The sequence below is a fragment of the Colossoma macropomum genome, unplaced genomic scaffold (assembly GCF_904425465.1).
Source record: "Colossoma macropomum unplaced genomic scaffold, Colossoma_macropomum, whole genome shotgun sequence".
Taxonomy (NCBI): domain Eukaryota; kingdom Metazoa; phylum Chordata; class Actinopteri; order Characiformes; family Serrasalmidae; genus Colossoma; species Colossoma macropomum.
In genome coordinates, this window is record NW_023494794.1 from 3,999,897 (window position 1) to 4,024,597 (window position 24,701).

The 24,701-nt window shown below is 37.6% G+C and overlaps 1 protein-coding gene across 5 annotated transcripts in view; it reads left to right on the forward strand.

Annotated features, from left to right (window-relative positions):
* garnl3 (GTPase activating Rap/RanGAP domain like 3) overlaps positions 1-21,016 on the forward strand; it is a 93,031-nt gene extending 72,015 nt beyond the window's left edge. For 2 of the 5 annotated variants that reach the window (XM_036579928.1, XM_036579930.1), the window contains exons 12-31: positions 966-1,074; positions 1,195-1,240; positions 1,353-1,459; positions 1,599-1,714; positions 5,109-5,231; positions 5,696-5,770; positions 5,864-5,978; positions 8,505-8,531; positions 8,711-8,815; positions 10,406-10,522; positions 10,935-11,110; positions 11,530-11,688; positions 11,784-11,850; positions 12,797-12,904; positions 14,132-14,250; positions 14,497-14,632; positions 14,984-15,043; positions 17,849-18,067; positions 18,686-18,800; positions 19,053-21,016. In XM_036579928.1, the coding sequence (XP_036435821.1) occupies positions 966-1,074; positions 1,195-1,240; positions 1,353-1,459; positions 1,599-1,714; positions 5,109-5,231; positions 5,696-5,770; positions 5,864-5,978; positions 8,505-8,531; positions 8,711-8,815; positions 10,406-10,522; positions 10,935-11,110; positions 11,530-11,688; positions 11,784-11,850; positions 12,797-12,904; positions 14,132-14,250; positions 14,497-14,632; positions 14,984-15,043; positions 17,849-18,067; positions 18,686-18,800; positions 19,053-19,203 (2,250 nt within the window). In that variant the 3' untranslated portion in view covers positions 19,204-21,016. The remainder of the gene's footprint in view (positions 1-965; positions 1,075-1,194; positions 1,241-1,352; positions 1,460-1,598; positions 1,715-5,108; positions 5,232-5,695; positions 5,771-5,863; positions 5,979-8,504; positions 8,532-8,710; positions 8,816-10,405; positions 10,523-10,934; positions 11,111-11,529; positions 11,689-11,783; positions 11,851-12,796; positions 12,905-14,131; positions 14,251-14,496; positions 14,633-14,983; positions 15,044-17,848; positions 18,068-18,685; positions 18,801-19,052) is intronic. The other 3 variants (XM_036579929.1, XM_036579933.1, XM_036579931.1) reach the window with 3 other exon arrangements.
* The last annotated feature ends 3,685 nt before the right edge of the window (positions 21,017-24,701 follow it).

Genomic DNA, 24,701 nt, shown 5'->3' on the forward strand with positions numbered 1-24,701 from the left:
TTTTTCCCCAGAAAATATTACAGTTTTGCTGAGACTAATGTTAAAGTTATATTAAAATCTGAGGATATCTCTGATGAAACATCGCTCCTGTCAGCCTTAGTTTTCTTATAATGCAAACACCCAGGACCATACCATAGTAACAAAGGGTGATGTTCTGCGTGGAAACTCATTAGTTCCTATATAAATTAAAAAGTTTAGCTGAGCTAGCTATGTGTCATGCAAGCAGCAAGACTTGATTATACCAGTGTGTACTTGGGCAGTCTTGCATGAACTAGATACATTTATATTATTTTACATTCATGTGGTGACAGGCATAAAAAAGTAAAAATACTCATACTAGTTTCCAGCAGTTAATTTTGTTACATGTACTATTGGATTTTCATATGTCAGTGCACTTTCATCTACTGCCAGCAATGCATAAACCACTCTTTTTTCTACAAGTGAAATTTGTTTAGTACCCATCCAGACATATATAGAAATAGTCACTGAACAACATAGTGAATGAACAGTGCAAAAATATAATACATAGCACATTAGTTAGTTCATGTGCAATCTGTTGAAAGATAAAACTATTTAAAATTTCAAATATTCATCTAAAATATTAATCCATTGCAAGATTAACACATACTGTTACCTGTTAAGATTCTGATTGACTTTTTGCCACAAATATTCATTTAGAGTTGCTACGTGTTAACTGAAAAATATCAAAAGATTTTGTTAGTAATTGGTAACAAAAAGAATGTTTTTAAAGATTACTTAAGGTTTTATTTACAAGTTTAAATACCAGTTTAATAAGATATGTCTCTTGAACTGTCTTATAAAACTGTGGAGTTCAGAATCTGTGGTCAAGTCCACAAACTGTATATTTTATGTACTGGATACTGTTTTTATTTAATGTTGTGTTGTTGTTGCAGTAGTGCTTGTATTGCCAGTCATTGATGTAACTTGTTTCTGGACTTCCTCAGGTGGAGAGGAAAAGACATATTGGAAACGACATTGTCACCATTGTATTCCAAGAGGGAGATGATGCCTCGCCGTCCTTCAAACCCTCCATGATACGATCTCATTTCACACGTATCCTTTCATTCAAAATGAAGAAAATTCAGCAACCATAAATATTGTAGGAATGTTTCTGTATGTGTCTACAAGCATTTATTATTCATGGCATTCATATATCCTTAACTCACTTCACAGATATTTTTGCCTTAGTTAGATATAACAGTCAGAATGACAGCTATAGGTATGTTTCTGTGTAATATGAATTTTCTCATTTTAAGCATGTCCAGTACAATTAACTATAACTGTAATATTGTCAGGGAGAGTGGTGTTAATTGTGTCAATATTATTTGCAGGTTGAAAATTTTCTCAGAGGAGAGCGTGCCATTGTTTGGTCCACCCCTCCCTTCCCCACCAGTGTTCACAGACCACCAGGAGTTCAGGGACTTTTTACTAGTCAAACGTTAGTATACAGTTCGTAATTTTTACAAGACAGATAAGATAAATATGAGACGGCTTTAAAAACGAATCCCTGTTATATACTAGAAATTGTGATCACATAATGAATTTCTCCCTTGCTCTCTCTCTCTTCTCTATCTCAGTAATAAATGGAGAGAAAGCCACTCTTGAAACCCCCACGTTTGCTCAGAAACGTCAGCGAACTCTTGACATGCTGATTAGATCTCTGTACCAAGACCTTATGCCAGACCTGCACAAGGTACACACACACACTCACACAGACGCACACTAATTATCCACTGCTTCTGTCAGTTTTTCCTTAGAGTCTAGTTCTACAGCACAGCAGACTCATGTTGTTTTACAGTTCCTCATCCTCTTGCCTTTTTTCCTGCTATACCTCACCTTTTATCTCACTCTTATCTCACTCTCTTGTTAATGCTTTCCTGTCAGTGTATCTTTTTTCTTTTGTTCTTTATGCTGTAGCAACAATGAACAGCATCCCTAGTTTTAACTATATTCGTATAATTTGTCTAACATTGAAAGCCAGTACTGTATTTAAGCAATTTTACAGGGCAAATGTAGAAAATGAAAGAAATGCAGTTTACAGTTGCACATGTCCATATGGTACATGCCCATTTAGCTAAACACTGATATGCTGTACTACAGAGTTGCAAACTATACACCTTATTGGTGAACCACAAAGCTCTTTTTTTTCTGTTTAGATTTCTGTATTGTACGCATACAGCTACAGTGCCTTAAACAAATATTGGCACCCCTGTTAATCATGAGCAAAATGAGCTGTAAAAAACATTCTTAATAATTTATCCTTTTGATCTTTCATTCAAAATCTTAGCAAAATCTATCATTTATTTAGCATAGAATAATTAAACAAAAACTAAATTTTGTCATGAAATAAATATTTAATAAATAAATCTATGTGTCCTACAATTGTTGGCACTCTAAGAAATTCTTATGAATAAAGTTCACCTGAGCAATTAGGAACACTGTCAACCCTGACTTCCTGTTTCACTAGAGAATATATATGAGATGAAACAGGCCAGATTCCCAACACTACGAGAAAGACCAGAGAAAACAACAGTGATGTGCGACAAAAGGTTGTTGAGCTGCACAAATCAGGAAATGGCTACAAGAAAATAGCTAAATAGTTAAAAATGCCCATTTACACTATGAGGGCAATGATTAAGGAGCTTAAAACAACAAGAGATGTTAAGAATCTTCTGGTAAGAGGATATATGTCTGTATTGACCCCACGTAAGTGAGGAGGATGGTTCGAGTGGACAAAAAGTCTCCAAGGATCACATATGGGGAATTACAGAAATTAGTTAGGTCAGTGGAGCATGTTTTATGGTCAGATGAGACCAAAATAGAGGTTTTTGGCAACAAACACCAGAGGTGAGGTTGGCGTGGACACAAAGATAGCCATGCAGAAAAGTACCTCATCTCCACTGTGAAATATGGTGGTGAATCTGTGATACTGTGGGGCTGTTTTTCTTTTAAAGTCCCTGGACAATTTATTCAGATACATAGTATAACAGACTCCATTAAGTACCAGCAGAAATAAAGTCAAAACCTTACCGCCTCAGCCAGGGAGCTTAAACTGGGCCACAGTTTGGATTTTCCAGCAGGACAGTGATCCAGAGCACATTTCAGAATCAACACAAAAATGATTCACTGACCCCAGAATTAAGATTTTGCCATGGCCACCCCAGTCCCCTGACCCAAACCCCATAGAAGACCTGTGAGATGAGCTGAAAAGAAGAGTCTACAATGTAGACCTTAGAATCTGAAGGATCTGGAGAGGTTCTATATGCAGGAATGGTCTCAGATCTCTTGCTATGTGTTCTCCAGTCTCTTTCAGCATTATAGGTGAAGACTCAGAGCTGTTATCTTTGCAGAGGGAGGCTGCTCAAAGTATTAAATTAAGGGGTGACAACAACTGTGGCACACACAAATTTCAGAAAAATATTTATTTCCTGATAAGATCTATTTTTTTTAAATCATTGTGCTTCAAATAAAGGTTAGTTTTTTTTTTATTTTGAATGAAAGATCAAAAAGATCTTAAAAAGCAATAAAGACTGCAATAAAGCAATAAAGACTGATTTTTTACAGCTTGTTTTGCTCATGTTTACCAGGGCTGCCCATGTTTGTGAAGGGTTCTGTATAGAAAATGAATATTTCTGTGTGCTTATTTATTATATAGAGGAAACCTCTCATAAGCCCACATATCCTCTAAGCCCACTTTACTGTAAGATAAATTGGAATCCAAAAAATTGGTAGTCAGAAAAATACTGGGAATCTTATACAATGTACACATCTTCACTGTCTGGTGAGTTTCAAGCCAGTATAATTAGATATTTCTGTGAATGTTGAGGGACTGTCCTGAGCACATGGCAAAGTCACCAAGAAAATGTGGCTTTAAAAAGTGGTTGTGAAAATAAGCATTTTTTTTCAGAATAAATAAGGTAAATTTTAATAATATTCACAAAACATAGAGATCAATGGGTAAATTATTTACCTGTATAACAGTGTTGTACAAGATTTTTATATTGTTGTTGCTCAAAGAAAAACTAGTATCTCCAAAATAGTAACTTTACAGGAGAGGGCAAAGACGTTCTTACTTCTTTAAATGTAAGTTAATGTAAAAATGATTTCATTTCAGGCAGTTTTGAAGCACTTCTGTGTTTTCCTCATGATATTTTACACAATGTAAAGGACAGCTGCTGTGTTCAAATGATGAAGAAAAGTGAAAATAAAAAAAATAGAGATATATGTTTTTCTTTGGACAGAGATGATATGTTAGACACATTTCTTGTGTATGATTACAGAAAATGCATAAATTCCTTCTTGACACTATGAGCCCTAATAAGCACAGAAAACACAAGAACACAGCATGGGTCGAGTGAAAAGGAATGATAGAATCTAGTCTTGGGTTTGCTGTTCAGTATCAATTTAATACATGACAGAATATAAAATCTTATTCTCTATATATGTTGTTAAATGTTTATATTACACTTTTTGAGCATTTCTGGCTACAATTTAGCATGACATCACCTGTTACAGTCATGCTAACAGCAGCACTATAAATAAAACACCATTTGCAAAGTTCACAGTCCACTTTCTAAGAATCATCTTGACAAATTTCAGATTGCACCCACATGAAGGATTTTTACCCATATGTTTACGTGTTCTATCTGATTTGCTCTTCAGTGAACAGCACATTTAGTAAAACAGAATGAGGGTTAGACTTTTACAGAGACTCACTACCTTCATGACCCAAGCACAGAAATATCTACAGCATTATAAAAAGAAACAAATAAATGAAAACATAACAAAATAAAATGCACTTAGTAGACTGATTTTTAGATTATTCGATTAGATTAGATTAGCTTTGATGGTAACTGCAGCATGAAAGAGAATGCTGCAACAGTTTTCAGAAACACCTTCAAATTTCTTAAGTCATAATGAAAAAATTGTTATGTAACTGATTTTTTTTTTCTAGGAAACTCCTTTTAATTTCTACCAATACCTGGTCTGCTGCAGACCCCAGCCTGCTTGTCTTTTCTCTGTTCTGGATTTCCACTTCTTTCCTGGGTCAGCCTCTCAGACCCATGTGTGTGTTACTGCTCCTGTAGGTTCCCTTCTCTCCGCAGAACATGCTCAATCGCCGCTCTTTCAGCGACGTGCTACCTGAGTCACCCAAGTCGGCTCGCAAGAAGGAGGAAGCACGGCAGGCTGAGTTTGTCCGGATAGGACAGGTACTGCACCCATACACATACATAGACACACAGACACAAAATTTCATGGCACTCACAAATTTTAACCTTTAGATGTTGAGAATTATTACTTTTGTTGACAGGTTCGAGTCTGTACTTCCAGGTTTTTTTCTGCTTGTTTTGTAGTCAACAACAACAAAAATGTAAAGGATGAATAAGAACAGACCACATGCACAGGAATAACTTGTGATTAAATTCAAATCAAAATATCTCCTCTACTACTTATGAACACAAACGTGATATTGATTGAAAGTTTAGAAATCACACCTTTGACAGAATTTCTCCATGTGTTACAGTGAGCTACCAGGGAGAAATAATTAATATTGAATTATGGCATGCTTACGTATGTTGTCTTTGACATCTGTGTTAGCTAACAAGCTTTGTGGCAAATTATATACATTTGGCATAATTAAAGAAAAAAAACCCTTATGTGTGTTTCTTTCTAGGCATTGAAGTTGAAAACCATAGTTAGAGGGGATGCTCCTACCAGTCTAGTCAATACTGGACTTTGCAGGAAAGAGGTGAGAGAAGGACGGATAGAGAAAAAGAAAGAGAAATACTGTGAAATGTACCTATTTAAGATATTTGTTGCTCGTGTTTTATGTTTTTTGCAGCCATGGGAGTCTCAGTCTTTCTGCAGTAGCTTTGCATATGACATTGTATGTGGAGATTCCTGGGGTCAGTCGTTACTGGTCGCCACGGACTCAGCAGGGGTCATGCTGTTGGAGGGTGAGAATATCTTATCATGAGTCACCATGAATTAACTGTCTACATGTCGAAACCAACATGAAATGCATGCCCTTCCAAAGTTCTTTAATCTAATTTGAAGCCTAATTCACACTTCTGCATCTCTTACAGTATTATACTGTGACCATATACTGTATACAGTTTAGATAAACAGTGTTGCACTGTACCCATATACTGTATAGACCATAGTGTAACAGTACTGTACTGTTACAATGTACTATATACAGCGTAGAGTCACAGTACTGTACTGTACATAGTAAACATGCTTTCACTATGGTGTCATCTCAGCTGCAGCACCTCACTGACGTGTGCTGTGTAGCCTTGCTGGCAGCTACACAGATGAGTCCTAGTAATAACTAGGTAAACCTGCTAAGCTTTGGAGCAATGTGTAATATGAACATTACCTTAATGCATAAATACCTTGTGTAAGCAAAGTGTGAACCTGATTCAACAGGGAAAGGTTCACAGTATATGAAGCAAGGAAAAAAGTAACCTTAGATTAGGCAGGAATTGGGTACATTAAAAATTCAGAGAATTGTGAAAAGAGAAAAACAGGTAAAACTTTGGGATATTGATGTGAAGCTGTTAAATTTACTGACTTCATGCTGACATTTTTATAGTTGGAATAGGCAGCACTGATGCAGCATAGAGAGAAACCTTTGTAATCCCCCAGGATTCTCAGTGCCTCTGCATGAATCAGCATGCACCACTGTGTCACAGATATTTGCTGCTCTGGGACGATGGAGTACATTTACTTCAGTACTGTACTTAACATTTTGAAGTATATAAACTTCAAGTGACTATTCATTTTTACGGTCATTTTAGGTCTCCATCTCAGTTAGGTAAACAATATGGAATATTTATTTATTTCTTTTTTTGTGTCCTTACTAGTTGGGACACAGTACCCCCATGCATTTTCTCCTCTTTGGTTCTAAGTTGTGGAGGGCTGTGGCACTGCTGGAATTACAGTCTCCTGAGGTTGGGGTGAATACTTGATCAGTTGCTTCACTTGGGAGCCCCTTAAGTTGCTTTATAAAAGCATTTTTTTGTTGAACTGAACCAAAAATTTGAAAAATGTTAGGTTTAAATGTTCATTTTAGTTAGTTCAACGAAATCTGCCTCAGGGTTAAGAATATATAAACTATTAGAAAAATGTTACTATCCCACTTTTGCAATTTAATAATATATATATATATATATATATATATATATATATATATATGCTATAGATGTGCTGCTCCTGTGAGGTGGAAGGCATGTTTCTTTCTAGTATTATTTTGGTCCGTACATGCGTCACCAGGGTGTTAATTATCTCCACAGTGTTTAGGATTACTGCTACTAGATTTCGTGCTGACTCAGTCATCGGGATAATATCACACATCAAAAAAAACAGATTGCACAAGTGCCTCAATGACGTCACATTTCATTATATATATATGTGTGTGTGTGTATGTGTGTGTGTGTGTGTGTGTGTGTGTGTGTGTTTGTGTGTGTATGTTTATATATACAATATACATATGTATGTTTTGCAATAAAACCATTGTGTTGCAATTTTATGACAAACAGATCAGTGGAAATTCTTGTAACATTAACAATGAAAGTTAAGAATGTTTTTTTTTGCTTTTTTGGAGATAGGAGACCTTTAGAAGTTTGACTTTGGCGTCCTCATATTGAGTTCATTTACAAAAGCCGTGTAATAAGGTAATTTTAAGTTGAGCTGACTTTCATTTACTGTAGCACACAGAAAAGTCATATTTTACATGCTGATATGTTCAGTTCTTGCCAGCATGGACATGCGTGCACAGTAACTTATCTGGCAGCAGATTTTAACAGCAAAAATATATCAGGATATATTTACTCAAAGCAAAAACACAACTGCTCTGGAAAAGGAGAACAATGGAAGTAGAAAAATGGCTTTGGAACAGGGGAAAGTGGAAGAGTTTTAAAAATCTCTTTAACAGTTTGATCAGTAGCAAGAGTACACTGTTGTCTTCTGAAAATATTTTGAAACTCAGCAGAGTGTGATATTAAACAGTTATGAGAATTGTCGACACACACAGAAAAAATGAACAAAAGACATAACAATAGAGAGAAAAAGGAATGAACTGAGATAAAACAAGAAAATGGAGAAAACACTATCCTTTTGTAGTTGGAACTCCTAAGTTGTATTGCAATTAACTCGGCAGGAATGTGGTTCAAAGTTTTGTAGAAAATTGTAATCCAGTTTTTTTTTTTTTTTGAAAATACAGCATAGAGAGCAGTGAATTCAGAACCATGTAATTTGGAGAGAGCAACAGCTGGGCAGCACCATGTAGTTAGAGTTTTCTTCCTCTGCTAGTTGCCACAGCTTAAACATGTGAATGAAAAGAGAGTCTGCAAGTGATTTAGAACAAGCAAAATTTCCTAAGAAAGTCCCACACTGAAATATAACTCACTGATAATCTAAAAATGTAGTGGTATTTCTATGAAACCTGTGTTGTTAAACTCACTTCTTGTTTATTTCTTTAGCATCAGATCCACTGCTGTCCAATGCAGGTAAAATACAATTTACAACATAAAGTACAATTGAGCAAGTGCTAAACAGTAATTCTTGTAATGCATTTGCATGTTTTTTAATTAGCGTTACCTCATAAAATTTAATTTTTCAAAAAAAAACAAAAAAATTAATGCTCACGATTTCATTCCAAGTAACCCCCAGCTGATGTTTTACACAGACTCTCCAACCTTGCCCCCCGTGCAAGTGTTCGACAAGACTCTTACCGTCAAACAGATGCATGTGCTCGAACCTCAGGATCTCCTCATCACAAGGGCCGATAAAGGTATGTGGGATGTTTATTTGATTCTTTAATGGGGCGAAGCTTACTGTAGTTGAAATACCAGCCACACGCCTAGGCAGTCAGTAATTTTGGCTACAAAATCTTGTATTTGTATTTAAAAGCTCAGGCACATAGAATGGTCTCTCTGGTCACTCGGGGTCTTTTGAATCTTTGAATTCACAAAAAAGAAAATAAAACAATATAGTAAATAACTGGAATTGCCACATCTGGAGGAAAATGCAGTGTTCATCTATAAACACTACTGTTTGCTAACATAGTCATTCATTTATGCATGACAGGACAAGTAATGCATTTGACCACATTTCAGAATTTGGGCCCTTCTATAATGTATTTTGATTTGTTGGACGTAAATAAATATTTTTAATGTCTGCCTCTGTGTACGTGTGTGTATGTATGCGCGTGCATGAAAAGAGAAGAGAAAATGAATGTGTGTTTGTTATACACTTATAAGTCTGCATCTGTAGGACAGATTGAAATAAAAGACAGGAGGAAAAAGTACAGAAGCAAATAATATGACAAATCATGCCTTCTGTCCTAATGAACATCTTAGCACCCTTGGAAACAGCACAGTAGGCTTACTCTCTCACACATACACCCGCACCTACACCTCATTTCAGTTTTACTGCATAGTCTAGACTCAAAGCTCATTATAGAGACATACGGAGAAGTACCAGACATCCATATAACGCTCTGTCTACTAATGTGCCCTGGTGCAGTCATTAGCCAGAGCCTGTGCAAACTGGACTTCCACCTTGAGTAGAAACCGGCAAGGAACTTTTGCAGGATAAAAATAACGAATTCTCTATGGACCTCGTCACCAGGAAACCAGTGTTTGTTGAGACAGGAATTTCAAAAAACAACAAATTGCATTAGAAAAGCTGGATGTAATTCTGATGAGACAGTTCCCTAATTTGTTGTCAGTTTATTATCATGTAACATGAGAGAATAAAAAATCCATTTTAGTGGTGTGTCCAAATGGCACAATGGCCAAGCAGAATATAAGAATATAATACCAAGAATAATCACACTGTAATAGCATATCACACACCTTAGCTTCTGACCACTGAAAGGAAAACAAGACCTTGGAAAAAGTAGCCTCCTTATTGCAACCTTCTGGTAATCTATGTGATCACATGGAGCTAGATTAATACTCAGCAATAGGCATTGTTGGGAATTTTTTTTCTTTTTGGTTATGGTCTAAACACTATTTATTGAAAGAATACAGCTTTCAATAAGTAGCCTTTGGTTTAAACAACACCTGTGAGACAGAGGGGAGCTGAAGAGTTGCATAAGCAAATACTTAAGAAACCTGCATACATACAGAGAGCAGTAATTAACCTGAATATGAGTCATGGCACGCTAAATCATAACTGATAAACAACAGGCCTTCAGCACACTGGAAAATAAATGAATTCAGCTTTTTTAAATGGGGAACTGCTGTGCCTCGATTTATTGCCTTGCTGTGTTCGACTCGAAACATGTAGTCAGCGTCTCTTAGCAATCACTAAAGAATCATGAACATAAAACAAAGAGAAACTGAAGAAAGATATAAAGTAACACGTTGTATTTCAGGGAAGGATGCCCGTCTCTACGTGTACAGACTGAGCACTCTCAAACGAGGAATAGAGGAGCGGCAACTCGTCCGCACCAAATGTGACAGCAGAGAGAACAAGCTGGAAAAAACCAGAGGTATGTGAAGTTTTACCAATGATCCATTTAAATTGTTATGTCACATAATAATATAGTATTGGTATTAAGAATGGTGGGATTTCAAATTCTTGGTGCAAAAATATCATAGTACTTGTTTATATTTAATTTTATTATTGTTTTTATTTTGGGCACTTTTGGGCACAATTACACACTAAGGGTTATTTCAATTGATGTATCCCTCTGGGCAGTGTTAGACTGAATCAGCATCAGCTGTCAGTTTATTTTTAAAAGGAATTAACGTTGATATGTAGAGGACATTCACATGAAGATGATTTTGCAATTACATCATTAAATATAGCTCAGTGGAGCAGTTATTCTACAGGTATGTTTCAAAATAGAACAATTTGGCCTCTGGATTTTGTGTTAAATTGCTGTACTTCTGTTCCTTCAGGTTGCCATCTCTACTCTATAAACACACACCATGGAGTGGAGCTCCGCATTGTTGCAGCAATAAGGAACAAGCTCCTCCTCATCACAAGGAAACAGCCACGATTTGACTGCATCAGTTCTGTAGGAACAAGTGCCGGAACCAGTGATTCACCAGTAGAGGAGTTCCAGTACATCCGGGTAGGAGGAAGGAGGCTGATGCATTTTGCAGATAATACCTCACATATTTTTTTTTCTTAGTTTTACAAAGCAATTCATTTGCATTTGAAGAACTCCAAGGCTTAAAAGTGTGCACAATACTGTGGTAAATTGGCAATGACAAAAAATCATTGATAGACAGCATCAGAGTCCGCAGGGACCTCCTTTAAACACCACTCCAGTAAAATCTGTCTAGATCTGAGAATGAGAAGACATGGTATAATTTGCTTGTAGCTTAATTATAGAATTTGCCATCAATTCATTTACACGTCCATTTTGTATTATTATTTGCTTTCACATACTTGTGCAGAGAGGAATATAATGCTAAACAGAAATGACACAGGAAATTGCGACTGTCCATTAAGTGCACCATTTTCCCTGTCTGCATGTGTGGCACACAGGAGATCTGCCTGTGCGATTCTCCGGTCGTCATGGCGCTGGTCGATGGTCCGACGGGTGAAAATGATCACATGATCTGTGTGGCCTATAAACACCAGTTTGACCTAATCAATGAGAGCACAGGAGACGCCTACAGATTGCATCATGTTGACTCCAGCCGGGTTAGAGACACAGATATACACACTAAAGTGAAGCGTATCGATGGATGTGGAGACACAAAGTTGATGGTTCATTTATGTTGCTTGTGTGTTTGCAGGTAAATTTTGTAGCAGCCATAGATGTGTATGAAGACGGGGAGGCTGGGCTACTGCTCTGCTACAACAGTCAGTATCTATTATGTCTTGTATTCATTGCTTTGATATAGGGATGCAAATTTCAGCAACTTCTTTAGCCTGATAACCGACTGTCATTAGTTGGTGATTAATGCTTAACTAGCAAGCCTAGAATCAAGAATGTGACCCATCAAAATATCCATTGTAAATCTGACTGACTGAGCCATGTTCACAGCCACTGTAAAATACTTAATATACACACACTTATGAGTGCACATGTCAGCTAAACTTTGTATTAATGCACTAAAATATAAAAAATTGTTGCTTGTTTGGACCATGGATTGCAGTACTGATAGGTGGGGCCATGCATAAGCATGTATATTAAGTAAATGGCTTGTAATCACTTCAAACATAATGTATATATGAACGTTTAAACCGAAGCGCTGACAACTATAATATGCACATGATCACATGATCAGAAACAAAAATGACAAAAATGACTGGAATATATAGTGATGGGCAATATTCTGAATGTCTGTATTGACTATTGATGTCTTGCTCCAATTAAAATGATAATAAATGCCATGACAATGCCAGTGTAACCCAGCAGCTCTAAAAAGCCGCCACTGTCCACCCCGTTCTTCCCTATAATTTCATAGACCCATGTGTGATCACCCTTTCTCATGGAAAACATGGACGAAATAATGTCTGTGGACAAATGGTCATCTATGTTTTACTTCCAAATGTTTGCTTTTGATATAGTACACCATTGAAGTTATGCTATCATCGATACCACTAATTTTAGCTGTGCTTTTTCATAGGTATCTACTAAAAACATGCATTTTTCAGCTTGAATGATAAACCTCCTTATGAATGAAATGAAAAACGAAATAAAATGAAATGCACTTTCTTTTATCATTGGTTGAACAATTGATTATCTGTCGGTTTAGCGGTTAATCATTTACATGCTTTGACATTCTAATTACTTTCCCAATAGATCTCTGCGCCTACAAGAAGGTGTGTCCGTTTAATGGGGCCACGCCCATGATTCAACCAAACACGTCCGACTTTCACTTCAGCTGGAATCAAATGCCCAACAGCATTGGTGAGTAACCATGGCAACAGTGTCCCAGCCCAGCCGCCTGTTACACTATAGAAACACTATCTATGGCTTGGGTCCATGGCATAAAATCTCAACAGACAGTTAGGGACATGTAAAGCATACCAATGTGAACCCTGCTAATATTCTGTATTTGCGCTGTGTTACTGGTTTTAGCATGTATATGGTTTTAGTGGGTGTTACAGAGGTTGGGCAAACCTTTAACCATGTCATCTTGTGGTTTCTTTCTAACTGCTTAAACATGTTTCAACTACACTCAATTTGTTAAACTCTAAACAAACACCCAGGCTGGTCAGTAGATTTCTGAACCTTGCATTCTCATCCTAAAACATAATTTTATTTAACAAATATGTTTTCCATGAAATACAGTTTTGGAATAGACAGGAATATTATTGTTATTCATAAAATGAGTTGTTTTATTTATATTTTTTTTTAATATTTGATTTATATAAATGTGTGACTTGAGTTCTGGTTAATTGAAGTAGACCTCCAGTTTGTGACTTGCCAGATGTCATTCAAGATTTTGGAAGGTGATGTTCTAGACAACTGTTTTTGAGTGCAGTAGACACATTTAGTGTTCTTGTAAATACTGTGTCAAGCTTCATGCCAAGCAATATCAAATACACTACATAAAAACATTTCCCATGCAATGATGAGTACTTATTTGTACATGTTGTTTCCCCTCAAGGACAAGTTAACATTACAACACTATTTACCAAAGTGATTGGGCTTGTTCGATTTCAGCTGCGCCTCCTTTTCGTGGTCGGCGAGAATAGCCGGTTGTGTTTTAGGAAGGAGTTGAAAAGACAGTCATCATGTTGAACAGTTTTACTGGCTGCAACTCGTGAACTGCAGCAGATCTTGTGTTGGTCACATATCAGATGTAATGTTCCAGACACATATTAAAGGCCCTGCATCATGGAAAATTCTTACTTTTCGAAAACAAAAGAATCTTATGTAGTACATAAACAGTGCTATAAGTGGACTTAAATGGGGAAAAATAAAATAGAAGAAAAATGTAGGACATGGGCTCCACAAGCTGTGTTCAATACAGCTTAGGTCTACATAAAGGCAGTACCTATCATTTAATTTCCTAGCTGTATTTTTTAATTCATTTTCATTTTGATCAACTTGATGTGGGACATGAGTAGAGATCACACCATTTGTGTGCATGACATTATTCTTAGTGTGATTTCACTTCTTGTGTTACAGTGTGTGCATTCCCCTACATTCTGGCCTTCACCACTGATTCCATAGAAATTCGACTGGTTGTGAATGGAAACTTGGTGTACACTGCGGTGGTTCCGGAGCTGCAGCTGATTGCCTCTAGGGTTAGTGCGGTGTTTCATCACCACAAGATGCACACATTCTCACAACCAGAGCCACTGGTTTATCAGGGTAGAAATTCACAACATGTAACTGTTATGTGATAACATTTGTTTTGGATCAGCTTATGTAAAAAGCAAGGTATGCAGTGGAAAGATAACTATTTACAGCAAATGTCAGCCTTCTCAAATGCTCTTTCATAGATGAAATCTCTTCTCACTCCCTCTGTCTGTGTCTCTCTCTTTCTCTAGTCTGACATCTACTTCATATCATCAGCACCAGTAAACTCTGCCTCTAACTGTAGCTCCAGAGACACCAGTTCCCAAAGCTCTCCTCAAACACCAACTGGCTACGAGATGCCCATTTTTCCCTCTCCGCTTGGAGATGGTAGGTTTTTCTTCGATACAAAGCATGATGGGATGTATACGAGATGTAGTTTCTTTCCTGTTTATATGGCAGGCTCCTTTATTTGCTGTCAGTTCAATCATCATGGGTCTGCACTTTTCTTTTTTGAGGGAGTGTGTCTTAAATTTTCACAAACAAATTGTAGAAATAAAAGTTTCTACGTGTTTCTAAATTATGTCCTTGAGAGTGTATTATTTGTTTGTCTCTTAAATGATGTATTTCTAGATTGTGGTGAGAAGCATATATTTGTCTGTCTTTTGTTCTATCTGCCTTTTCATTTGAATTAGTATGTGGGTTGGGTTGGTGTAATGCTCTTTTCCGTCCCTGGTCCAGATTGTATTCGGATCCCCTACGGCACCAAGCTTTCCCTCTACATGTCTAAAGACTCTGAAGGTACTGCAGGGGCTTCTGCTTTTGCCTACGTTTCCCATGCTGCCTCACTAACATGCACGTTGCCACGGAAACTCACCCCGGTTTTGTTTTCATTCACAGATGCATGCTGACAGAGCATTGAGAAAATGTTCTGTGAGCACAATGTGTCCCTTCGTTCAGTTTCAGAAACAGAGCAAGAGGGAGAGACAAAAAGGGAGATAGAGAGAGAAAGAGATGAACAAGGAAAGAGAAAAGATGAAGGTGATCAATGGAAGAGGGACACATTTGCCACAGCATGACCTGCAGATCGTTTTGTCACCATGGATACTTTTGTCAAAGCCCCTCTTCACATGCTCACATACAGCTGAGAGTGCTTCTGTCCAAACAGACAGCCTAAAGAGAGAAATTGGGGGGCTGTGACAAAAACCCACATCCTGGTAGTTTAACCAATCAGCCAGTCACCTGTGACTGCCATTTCTGCATCATGGGGTAGGATCGGAAACTCCTTTATGAATCTCCTATACTATACTATACTATTCAGTATTTAGATATTATACAGCAAAATGTGTAAAATTGTGTAAATGTCAAAATACATTATTAGTAGATCACTGTGGACACAAGTATTATACAGTGCACTCTTTTAGACTGTCCCGTGATGCAGAAATGGACAAGGAATATCTCCATATATTCCAGATAATGCATGCTTTCACTAAAGTTTGGGTCAATTCATTAATACATTTCTTGACCTGGCTGTTTTTATCAAAAGGTAACATAAACAATTGGCATTTGTTTAATGTGTAAAGACAGGCAACACTATGGAGCCTCGCTGGTGACATCCTGTAAGGCGTGGGGATGAGATTACAGCTTACTAAGTCGTGGCCATGCATTAGGATCTCTTTCCCACGCCTTACTACATGGTGGCCACACATTAGGATCTCGTTCCCACGCTTTACTAAGTTGTGGCCATGATTTAATCATCTCTTTCCCACGCCTTACTAAGTTGTGGCCATGCATTACACATTATTTTTAATTACACAGGATGTCACTAGCAGGGCTCCGTACAACACAGATAACAATGAGCTAGAGTTCAGGATTGACCCAAGCTTTTGGCTTTGATATATTTCTATGTTAAATTAACATTTTTAGATTTCTGATTTTGCTCTTCAGGGAGGCGACTTCCTTGCCTGTGCATGCTTAAAAACCATGACCTATGTTCTTGACTATTTTCTTTCTCTTTAGGTTGAACTGATTTTTTCACATTATGTGCACACAAACAACACTCTCACACACACATACCTGTCTGTGTGTAAGATACATGAGTCAGTGTTGGTTCCTTGTACAATAATGTTGTTATGAAGGCTTTTCAGCTCAGACGGATTAACTGTGCACTTCCCTCTTTACTCTGGCCAGAGCTTTTACAGTAATCATATTACAGGTGGTACACCTTTTATTGTTCAGCTTTTACAGGTTGTGCTGCGTTGATGTGTTTATATTAGTGTATGGTTTCAATGAATAAAACCACTGTTTGATTTCACAGTTCATTTGACTTCAAGAAAAATAATAGACTAGTAGTGACCTCTAGTGGAGAAAAGCTTTGGTGCTACTCTGCTAAAATACTCATTATTAAGAAAGAATAATTCCACACCTGAAGCAAAATCTAATAAAAAATGTAATTTAGCTTTTTTTTTAAAAAAAAATGATTATGTATTATTTGTGTATTGTATTATGTGATGATTAATGTATTTTTGTAAAAAAAAACGATATTTATAATGGTAACACCTGGCATTGTTGTAGACCTCTTTGACTGTCCAAATGCATGTTTGTATTATGTCTATCAAACGCTTAAAATGAGCAATCCCAACTAATCAAATTTTTCATATATGCTCAGATTTGACGGTTAAAAAAAAGATTTTTCCATTTTAAAAGCAGTGCATTTTGTTATATCTATATGAATGGATAAAATAAGTTTCATCAGAATGCATTTAATATGTTCAGTAGTTCAGCAATGCTATTTTATTATTTCAATATAACATTATTTTTATTATTTTAATGATTTCATTATTGCTGTACGATAGGTTCACATGAACCTGAAACGAGGAGAACTGGAGCTTTCCACTTTGCTGTTGCTTTTGATTGATTTATCCATAGTTCTCTCACAAGCATTGTCATTAGCTTAGTCTGCTGAAGGCATCCTCCAGCGCTGACATTACTGATATTACTAGTATTATCAGCACTGTGTTGCTTACTTATGACTCTGTGATAAACAAATTCACCACATGGCAGTAGCTGTTAATACGTTTTTTATGTCAAGACAGCCATTGAATAGCAATTTAAAAGCTGTATTTGTGTGAATGTGTAAAAAAGTGTGAAGTTCATGGTTCTCTTTAAAGCATTTAGGAGAGATATCCTCTCATTTTCTGGCGCATACCACTTCATTTCCCGTGGGGTTTTACTGCAGGCCCATTTTGAAAATCGCCTACCCCTACACTTCACACAAAAACAAAGGTCTGTTGGTGATTTCACATGTTCGTCAGATGGCTCTTTCTTGCCAACAATTTTTGGCCTCCTGAAGTACCACCAGACTCTCTGAAGACAGGGAGAAGTATGGCTTGCGAGACTAACTTTAGACTCACTGAATGCTTCTTTACCCCTCAGTTGTAACACAGAGGTAACACTTAATGTCAACATTATATGCCAATTCCTGTTGTGTACATACAGCATGTAGTGTCAACTATGAGTTGTACTTGCCATGTCCCAGCTTTTCTCTTTAATCCTGATTTTCTTTGTTAGACTTTTACCTATTTCTCTCATTTCTCCTTATTTCAGGTGAAGCTCCCTCCAAACAGATCTATAAGATCCCACTGAGTAATCTAGTTGGACGGAGCATAGAGAGGCCTCTCAAGTCTCCGTTGGTCAATAAAGTGCTTACGGCTCCTGGCCCTGGTATGGTAGCTCCTGTCCCCATGATCCCGACCACACCCTCTCTCTCATTGTCTCGCATGGAGATCAAAGAGATCGCTAGCCGCACACGGAAAGAACTGCTAGGTGAGTGGGGTCTGTGTGCGTATGCAAGAGGCTACCACCATTGTAAGCAATTGGTAAATCTCTCCAAGCTCATGTTTTAATCTGTTTTTCGTAATAGGTTTAAGTCGTTAGCTGACACCCAGGATGTTGCGGAATTTGTTTAATCATATACCACCATCTGTTCTTAGTATTAAAAAAGGAATCTGTTTAAGTTAAAAGTAATCTGTTTTAATGCATCTGCATGCAATGTATGTTTTAACGAGGTGCCTTATAGAGTACAATACTGCCTCCCAGTGGCCTAACTCAGAATAGCTACTCAGTCCTACTTGCTGTACATTTTGGTGACATTGTAAATTAGATATATAATAAAATATATATAATTTTATTATATGTATATATTATACATATATATAATAAATTCTCTTATCTTTCTCTAATAAATGTTCTTCAAATAAATTCAGTTTTCTGACAATGGATAATTACTTTGTACAGTAGTATATAAACTAGATATATATATCAGGAATCAAACAATTTTATGTCAATGATTTTGTCTTTTTTTTTGTGCAGTAATCATTGTCTGATGAAGTAAGTTTATGTTGTGTGTATATGACCTCCTGTGCTTATTTGTCCTTGTTCCAGGTTTAACTGAAGAACCCAGCAGTAAGGCAGACAGCAGCTCAGTGAAACAGAGGAAAATGAGCAAGAAAACAAAGGAGGATGACAAAAGGAAACCAACAGGAATTGCAAGCACTGAGTAAGTAGCAGTTAGACTGTGGTCAAATCAACTCAAAACTCACTAATATTAAAAGCCAGTAGGCAGTCCTATCACACAGAAGCAGCAGATAGAGATTAAGTTGGAAAATGCTCGAGTATTTCTTTAATTGGATGTTCCATTAACTCACTATGTCCTACATAGAGCACTAGATGTCAAACAGAGAGCGATTTTGGATGTTGCTTGAGATGTGCGGCCAGAATTATAATGGGATCTGTCAAATCCTCCAAACAGAGTCGGACTGGAGTGTGTTGACGGTGACATTGACATTCAACGGCACTGCTCCTCCAGCTCAGAGCTGGAACTTCGCGAGGACAGCCCACCCGTGGCCAGTACTTTAACGCTCTCTGCTTCCTTTGAGGAGGACATCCTGGACCTGAAGTGATGACAATCCCACCGTGCACCTCTTGTACTCCTTTCTCAACCCCACTACCGATCCATTATTTGTTGGGTTTTGTATTTTTTTTTGGGACTTTTATATCTGTCCTTAGTCTGCTTACTCATCTGCAGTGTGTGGTGTAGAAACGGACCCCAAAGCTTTGCACCTGAGTGAGTTTACATTAATCAGTGTGATGATGGCTAAACGTGTGTATGGGTGTGTGTGTGTGTGGACGTACATACGTATGTGTTTGTCTTTGTCTTGTTCAGTGAGACTTACGGACAGTCAAAATTGCAAAACGCTGGAAGGATCGGACAACGTGGACGAGCGTCGTCTTTGACATGGAGTGGGCTGCAGAAACACGTTCTAGATCAAGTTTTGAACACATGGAGCTTTGTAGGACACACTTAATGTAGCCATGGAAAATAAAAGGTCAGAATTTCAGGTCTTTCAGGTCCAAGGATTTGACCCAAGACTCCAAGTCACGGTCAAGGCAAGGCATTATGAACCAAGCTTGAATGTAAAACTGAAGCACCTAAAACACAACAGAATATATATTTAACTCATGTTGTGATTTAAGTGTTTTGTGCATCTGTTGATTTCATATTGTGATTATTAAAAATAACTAAACATATATATATATATATATATAATATATACACAGACTCAAATAAATAAAGATCCTTTATGTAGAGAACTTTATGTGCATCTCAGGCTGTAGTTGCACATGTGAACATTATATATAGATATATACAAATAAATAAATATCCTTTCTAGATAGATTTAATGATGAAATATACAGGTGAGTTTAATGTTATGCTCTACCCAAGCTTACAACCCTTGACTTGCAATCCTTTGGCAAACAGGGCAGAAGTATCCCACAAGTGCCATTTTTTCCTACAACTCGCAGCAACTGCAGTAAATCTGATTGGCCATAGACTACATTTCCCATGAGGCAAGCAGTTACACTTACAAGCCACAATTTCTAGCTGTTTTTAACACAGCTCACTAAAACTGACAGAAAGAGCTTTGAATTTCGCTCCATTAGCACATGCGCTTTGCCTCTCGACACTTAGCCTAACACTATATAAGTGCACTCTTAAAAAATGCTTTTGCCTCTGAAAAAAGGGCTTTGGAACACCTGCATGCCTCCCTTGAATCCCATTACAAACTAAAAGGGATTTTATATACTAAAATATTAGAATTAGGATTTAATACCTTCACAAATCATAGACATTTTACACATAAGGGAGCAAAATACCAGAAATGAACACAAACCGCAGATTAGAGACAGTGAAGTATGTAACTGTGACACAGGTTTAACTTGTTCATCCTCAGATACAGTGTGAAAATGGAAGGAAAACATAGGTAGTGGTCTCGGAAAAGTGGCGTCATGCCGTGCTACTGTTCCTGCTAAGCTAAAGCTAAATGCATGCCCTCCCCAGTCCTCTATCCCACACTTACCCTCTCTGACTCTCTTTGTATGTCTTACCCACAACTATCCTACACTAGTAGCAGCCTGACTGAAAAGGGAAAATCATGGGAATATTTTTGCAAATGAAATTTTAAATGTTATTTATTTTATTATTGCTCTTCGACAGGAGTTGTGGTGGAGCTGCAGACTGACGGATGACGTGTAATTTGTACTTTTTTTTTTTAAGCACTTTGTTCTCTTTGCCTCTCCTTCACTCTATTTACTCGCTCCTAAACTGTTTTCGCAGTGGTTTTGTAATCTAACTCAATATTAACTGTTTAGACTGTTGCTGAAACTCTGTGATATCGAAATGAAACAAACAAAACAAGACAAAAAAAATTAATACACCAAGTGTCTTAAAATATTGTATTGCCATTGTTTTTAATGCCAAGTAATACTTGTAAATGTTTGTGTTTCAGATGTGGCCTCAAACAAATCTATTATTATTATTATTACTACTATAGCTTTTATTTGATCAAGTGCTGTTGACCACTGCTGTAGTTCATATTGTTCATTGATATGAAATAAATATTTATGAAATTTCAGCAGCATACTACCCTATTGTAGTGTACCATTTCTAACTGCATGTTGTCTGAAGCATTCAGTATCTTCTGAATTAGTGGTCATATTATTCAGGGGTTTATACATACATACATCATCTAAACCGCTTATCCTTCTGGGTCACGGTTTGGTGCTGGAGCCTATCCCAGCTGTCATTGGGCGGGAGGCAGGATACACCCTGGACAGGTCGCCAGTCCATCGCAGGGCAGACAGACAGACAGACAGACAGACATACACATTCACACACACTCACACTCACACTCACACCTAGGGGCAATTCAGCGTGTCCAATCAGCCTGACTGCATGTTTTTGGACTGTGGGAGGAAACCGGAGTACCCAGAGGAAAGCCACGCAGACATGGGGAGAACAGGCAAACTCCACACAGAAATGACCCTGGTCGCCCGGCCGGGAATCGAACCCAGGCTATTCTCGCTGTGAGGCGACAGCGCTACCCACTGCGCCACCGTGCCGCCCCTATTCAGGGGTTTGTTCTAGGAAAATAATAGTTAATACATGCACAAACTTCATCTCCAATTGCATGCAATTAATGCATGCAGTGAAGCTTACAGCTGCATTTGGTTTATTCTGTGTGCTCTACTTAGAGATCTACTTTTATGGTGAGAGTGCAAAATATTAGTAAGGTGAACATGTTGTAGTGAATGAAAACAAGTAGTAATTAGTGATATCACAGAAGCTTGTCGTTTTTAGCCTTTTCTTCTACTATAGTTTAAGATCTCAAAGTCTTCTGGTGGCTACCAGTTAAACAGTAGCTGATAAGTTAAAAGACTGCACTAGGTTTGCTTCCATAATGTTGAACTTTGTGCACTGAAGTCAGGTCACTGAATCTGTGGCTGCATTATGACTGGATTGCACTAAATCCCCACAGACACAATGTTACTTCCTCACATAGGCATTTCTATTGTTTGGCTTAAAGTCCAGGTCCCCCATAATAAAGACCTGTCTGATGTTGTGTTAAAGCCACACATCAGAAAAACAGTCATTTAGAAATGAAAATACATTGTTGTGGATTCCGCGATTTTCTCGTATCGCTGCTGTCAGATATCTCCAAAATGGTAACTCTACAGGAGAAGGAAAAAATATACTTCACTTTTAATGCAAGTCAATGGAACGAGAGTTTTTTACAAGTAATTTTTGGCCATTTCTTTTGATCCATTCCTCATGAAATTTACATACAATGTAAAGGGCAACAGGCATTTTCAAATTATGCCAAAAACTGAAAAACGTCCAAATTGGAGAACCGAGGCTGACAGCAGCAATATATTCTCTTTTTTTTAAAGGAAACAGTAGGTGCTATCCAAGACTATCCAAGAAATCCATTTTTTCCCAAAATGTTCAGGTGTGTAGGCAATATGTGAGAGGTTTTTTTCTCTGAAGTCACAGCTTACAGGCAGGATGTAAGCAGGCAGGCACAAATGGGGAAGCACTGTGGTATCTATGAAAACAGAAACTTGGTACAGAAAATCTAAAATTACGTTAACAAGGCAGAATGAAACTGAACTAACAAAGAGGAGACAAGCACTACATATATTCAGACATATTCAGTGGAGAGTCTGATATAATCTATAATCTCTTTTTTTAATAATAAGAAAATATGGTGCTGATTACTTTTAGGTATCACCCAGGCATTGCCCAGAATCACAATGACTGTTTGACCAAAATAAGTTTGAGAGCACTTACAGATGCACTCCTGAATATCTGACTGCAGAAATACGATCATCTGTTGAATTCAATGCCCAATCTGTGCGTTTCGTTCTTCCAGAGATTCTTCATTCTTTATCTTGATTGGTGCCCTTGATGTTCTGTTACTACCACCCCTCAATTTCATAATGAGCTGACATTTTATGTGACTCTATCTGAAAGGTAGCCTGCCACTGGCTGAAATGGGGGAGGAGTGAATTCTGTGGAGGAAGGTCAGAACTGACCTCATATTCGAGACATGTCTTCCAAACAAGACACCGAAACCAAGTCACATTGGTGTTTGAAGGAGTTTAGCACCCAGGAGTTTAGCACCGTGAAAGCACCCTTATTCATTTACAGAAACAATTAAAGAATCACCCACATCCACGATATAAATGCAATTTCTGCCTGTTTTAAAGACCCCTTGATCTATGAAACGTCATATACGTAATATATTTCCATGGAAATATGTATGCAGGGTGTTCTCACCCCTCCTCTTTCACCCATCATTGCTCAATAGGAGCTCAACACTGAGTCACAGTATTTCACAGACAACAGTGTCCTAGTTGGTAACAGAGTGCAATGTGTAAGATTTAGGTTGGTCTGTTAGCAGAAATGGAATGTAATATGCTGAATGCTTTCATTAGTGTTGGGGCAAGACCTACCAATCGTTGTGTTAGCTTAGATATTTTTATATTCTGAAAAATATTACAAAAGGATATCCTAAAATATTTCTAATAGCTAGATTTATGCTTGATTTAGTCCTGCAAAAAGACATGAAACCGTTTTTATTATAATGTTGATTAAATGATTAAACAATAAAACAACAAGTTTTCAGTAGATTGTCTTCATAATAAAATACATTTTAATTCTAACATCACCTAAGGCTAGATTTTTGGTTTTAAACAGGCAAATGTGTGCAAACGGTGTGAAAGATTTTAGTAATCAACTGGCAAAGATTCATTATGATATCTGTTATTTAAAAAATAGATGACCCTACTCACCTGTAGTGCCTTGCCTTCATTTCAGAAATATGTTGTATATTCAGTTGGGTATTTTTAAAACCAATCATATTTGGTATTGCTGGGTTTGCAGTTGCTTCATATCCTTATCAATAGCTAGAAAGGATTTAAAAAAATGACAGCCAGATCATTTTAAACGTTACATCGTTACTGCAGCCGTAAGGAATGGTACCTATTTTCTGAAGCACTGATGAATGACATCATCCATGTTCAAACAGTTCATAATTCATATTTACACCGATCAGGCATAACATGATGACCTATGACATGTCCTTGTTTCTACGCTCATTGTCCATTTTATCAGCTCCACTTACTATATAGGTGCACTTTGTACAGACTGTAGTCCATCTGTTCCTCTGCATACTTTGTTAGCCCGCTTTTACCCTGTTCTTCAGTGGTCAGGACCCCCATGGACCCTCACAGAGCAGGTACTATTTGGGTGGTGGATCATTCTCAGCACTGCAGTGACACTGATGTGATGGTGGTGTGTTAGTGTGTGTTGCGCTGGTCTGAGTGGATCAGACACAGCAGTGCTGCTGGAGTTTCTAAACACCTCAGTGTCACTGCTGGACTGAGAATAGTCCACCAACCAAAAATATCCAGCCAACAGCGTCCTGTGGGCAGCGTCCTGTGACCACTGATGAAGGACTGGAGGATGACCAACACAAACTGTGCAGCAGCAGATGAGCTATCGTCTCTGACTTTACGTCTACAAGGTAGGAGTGTCTAGTAGAGTGGACAGTGAGTG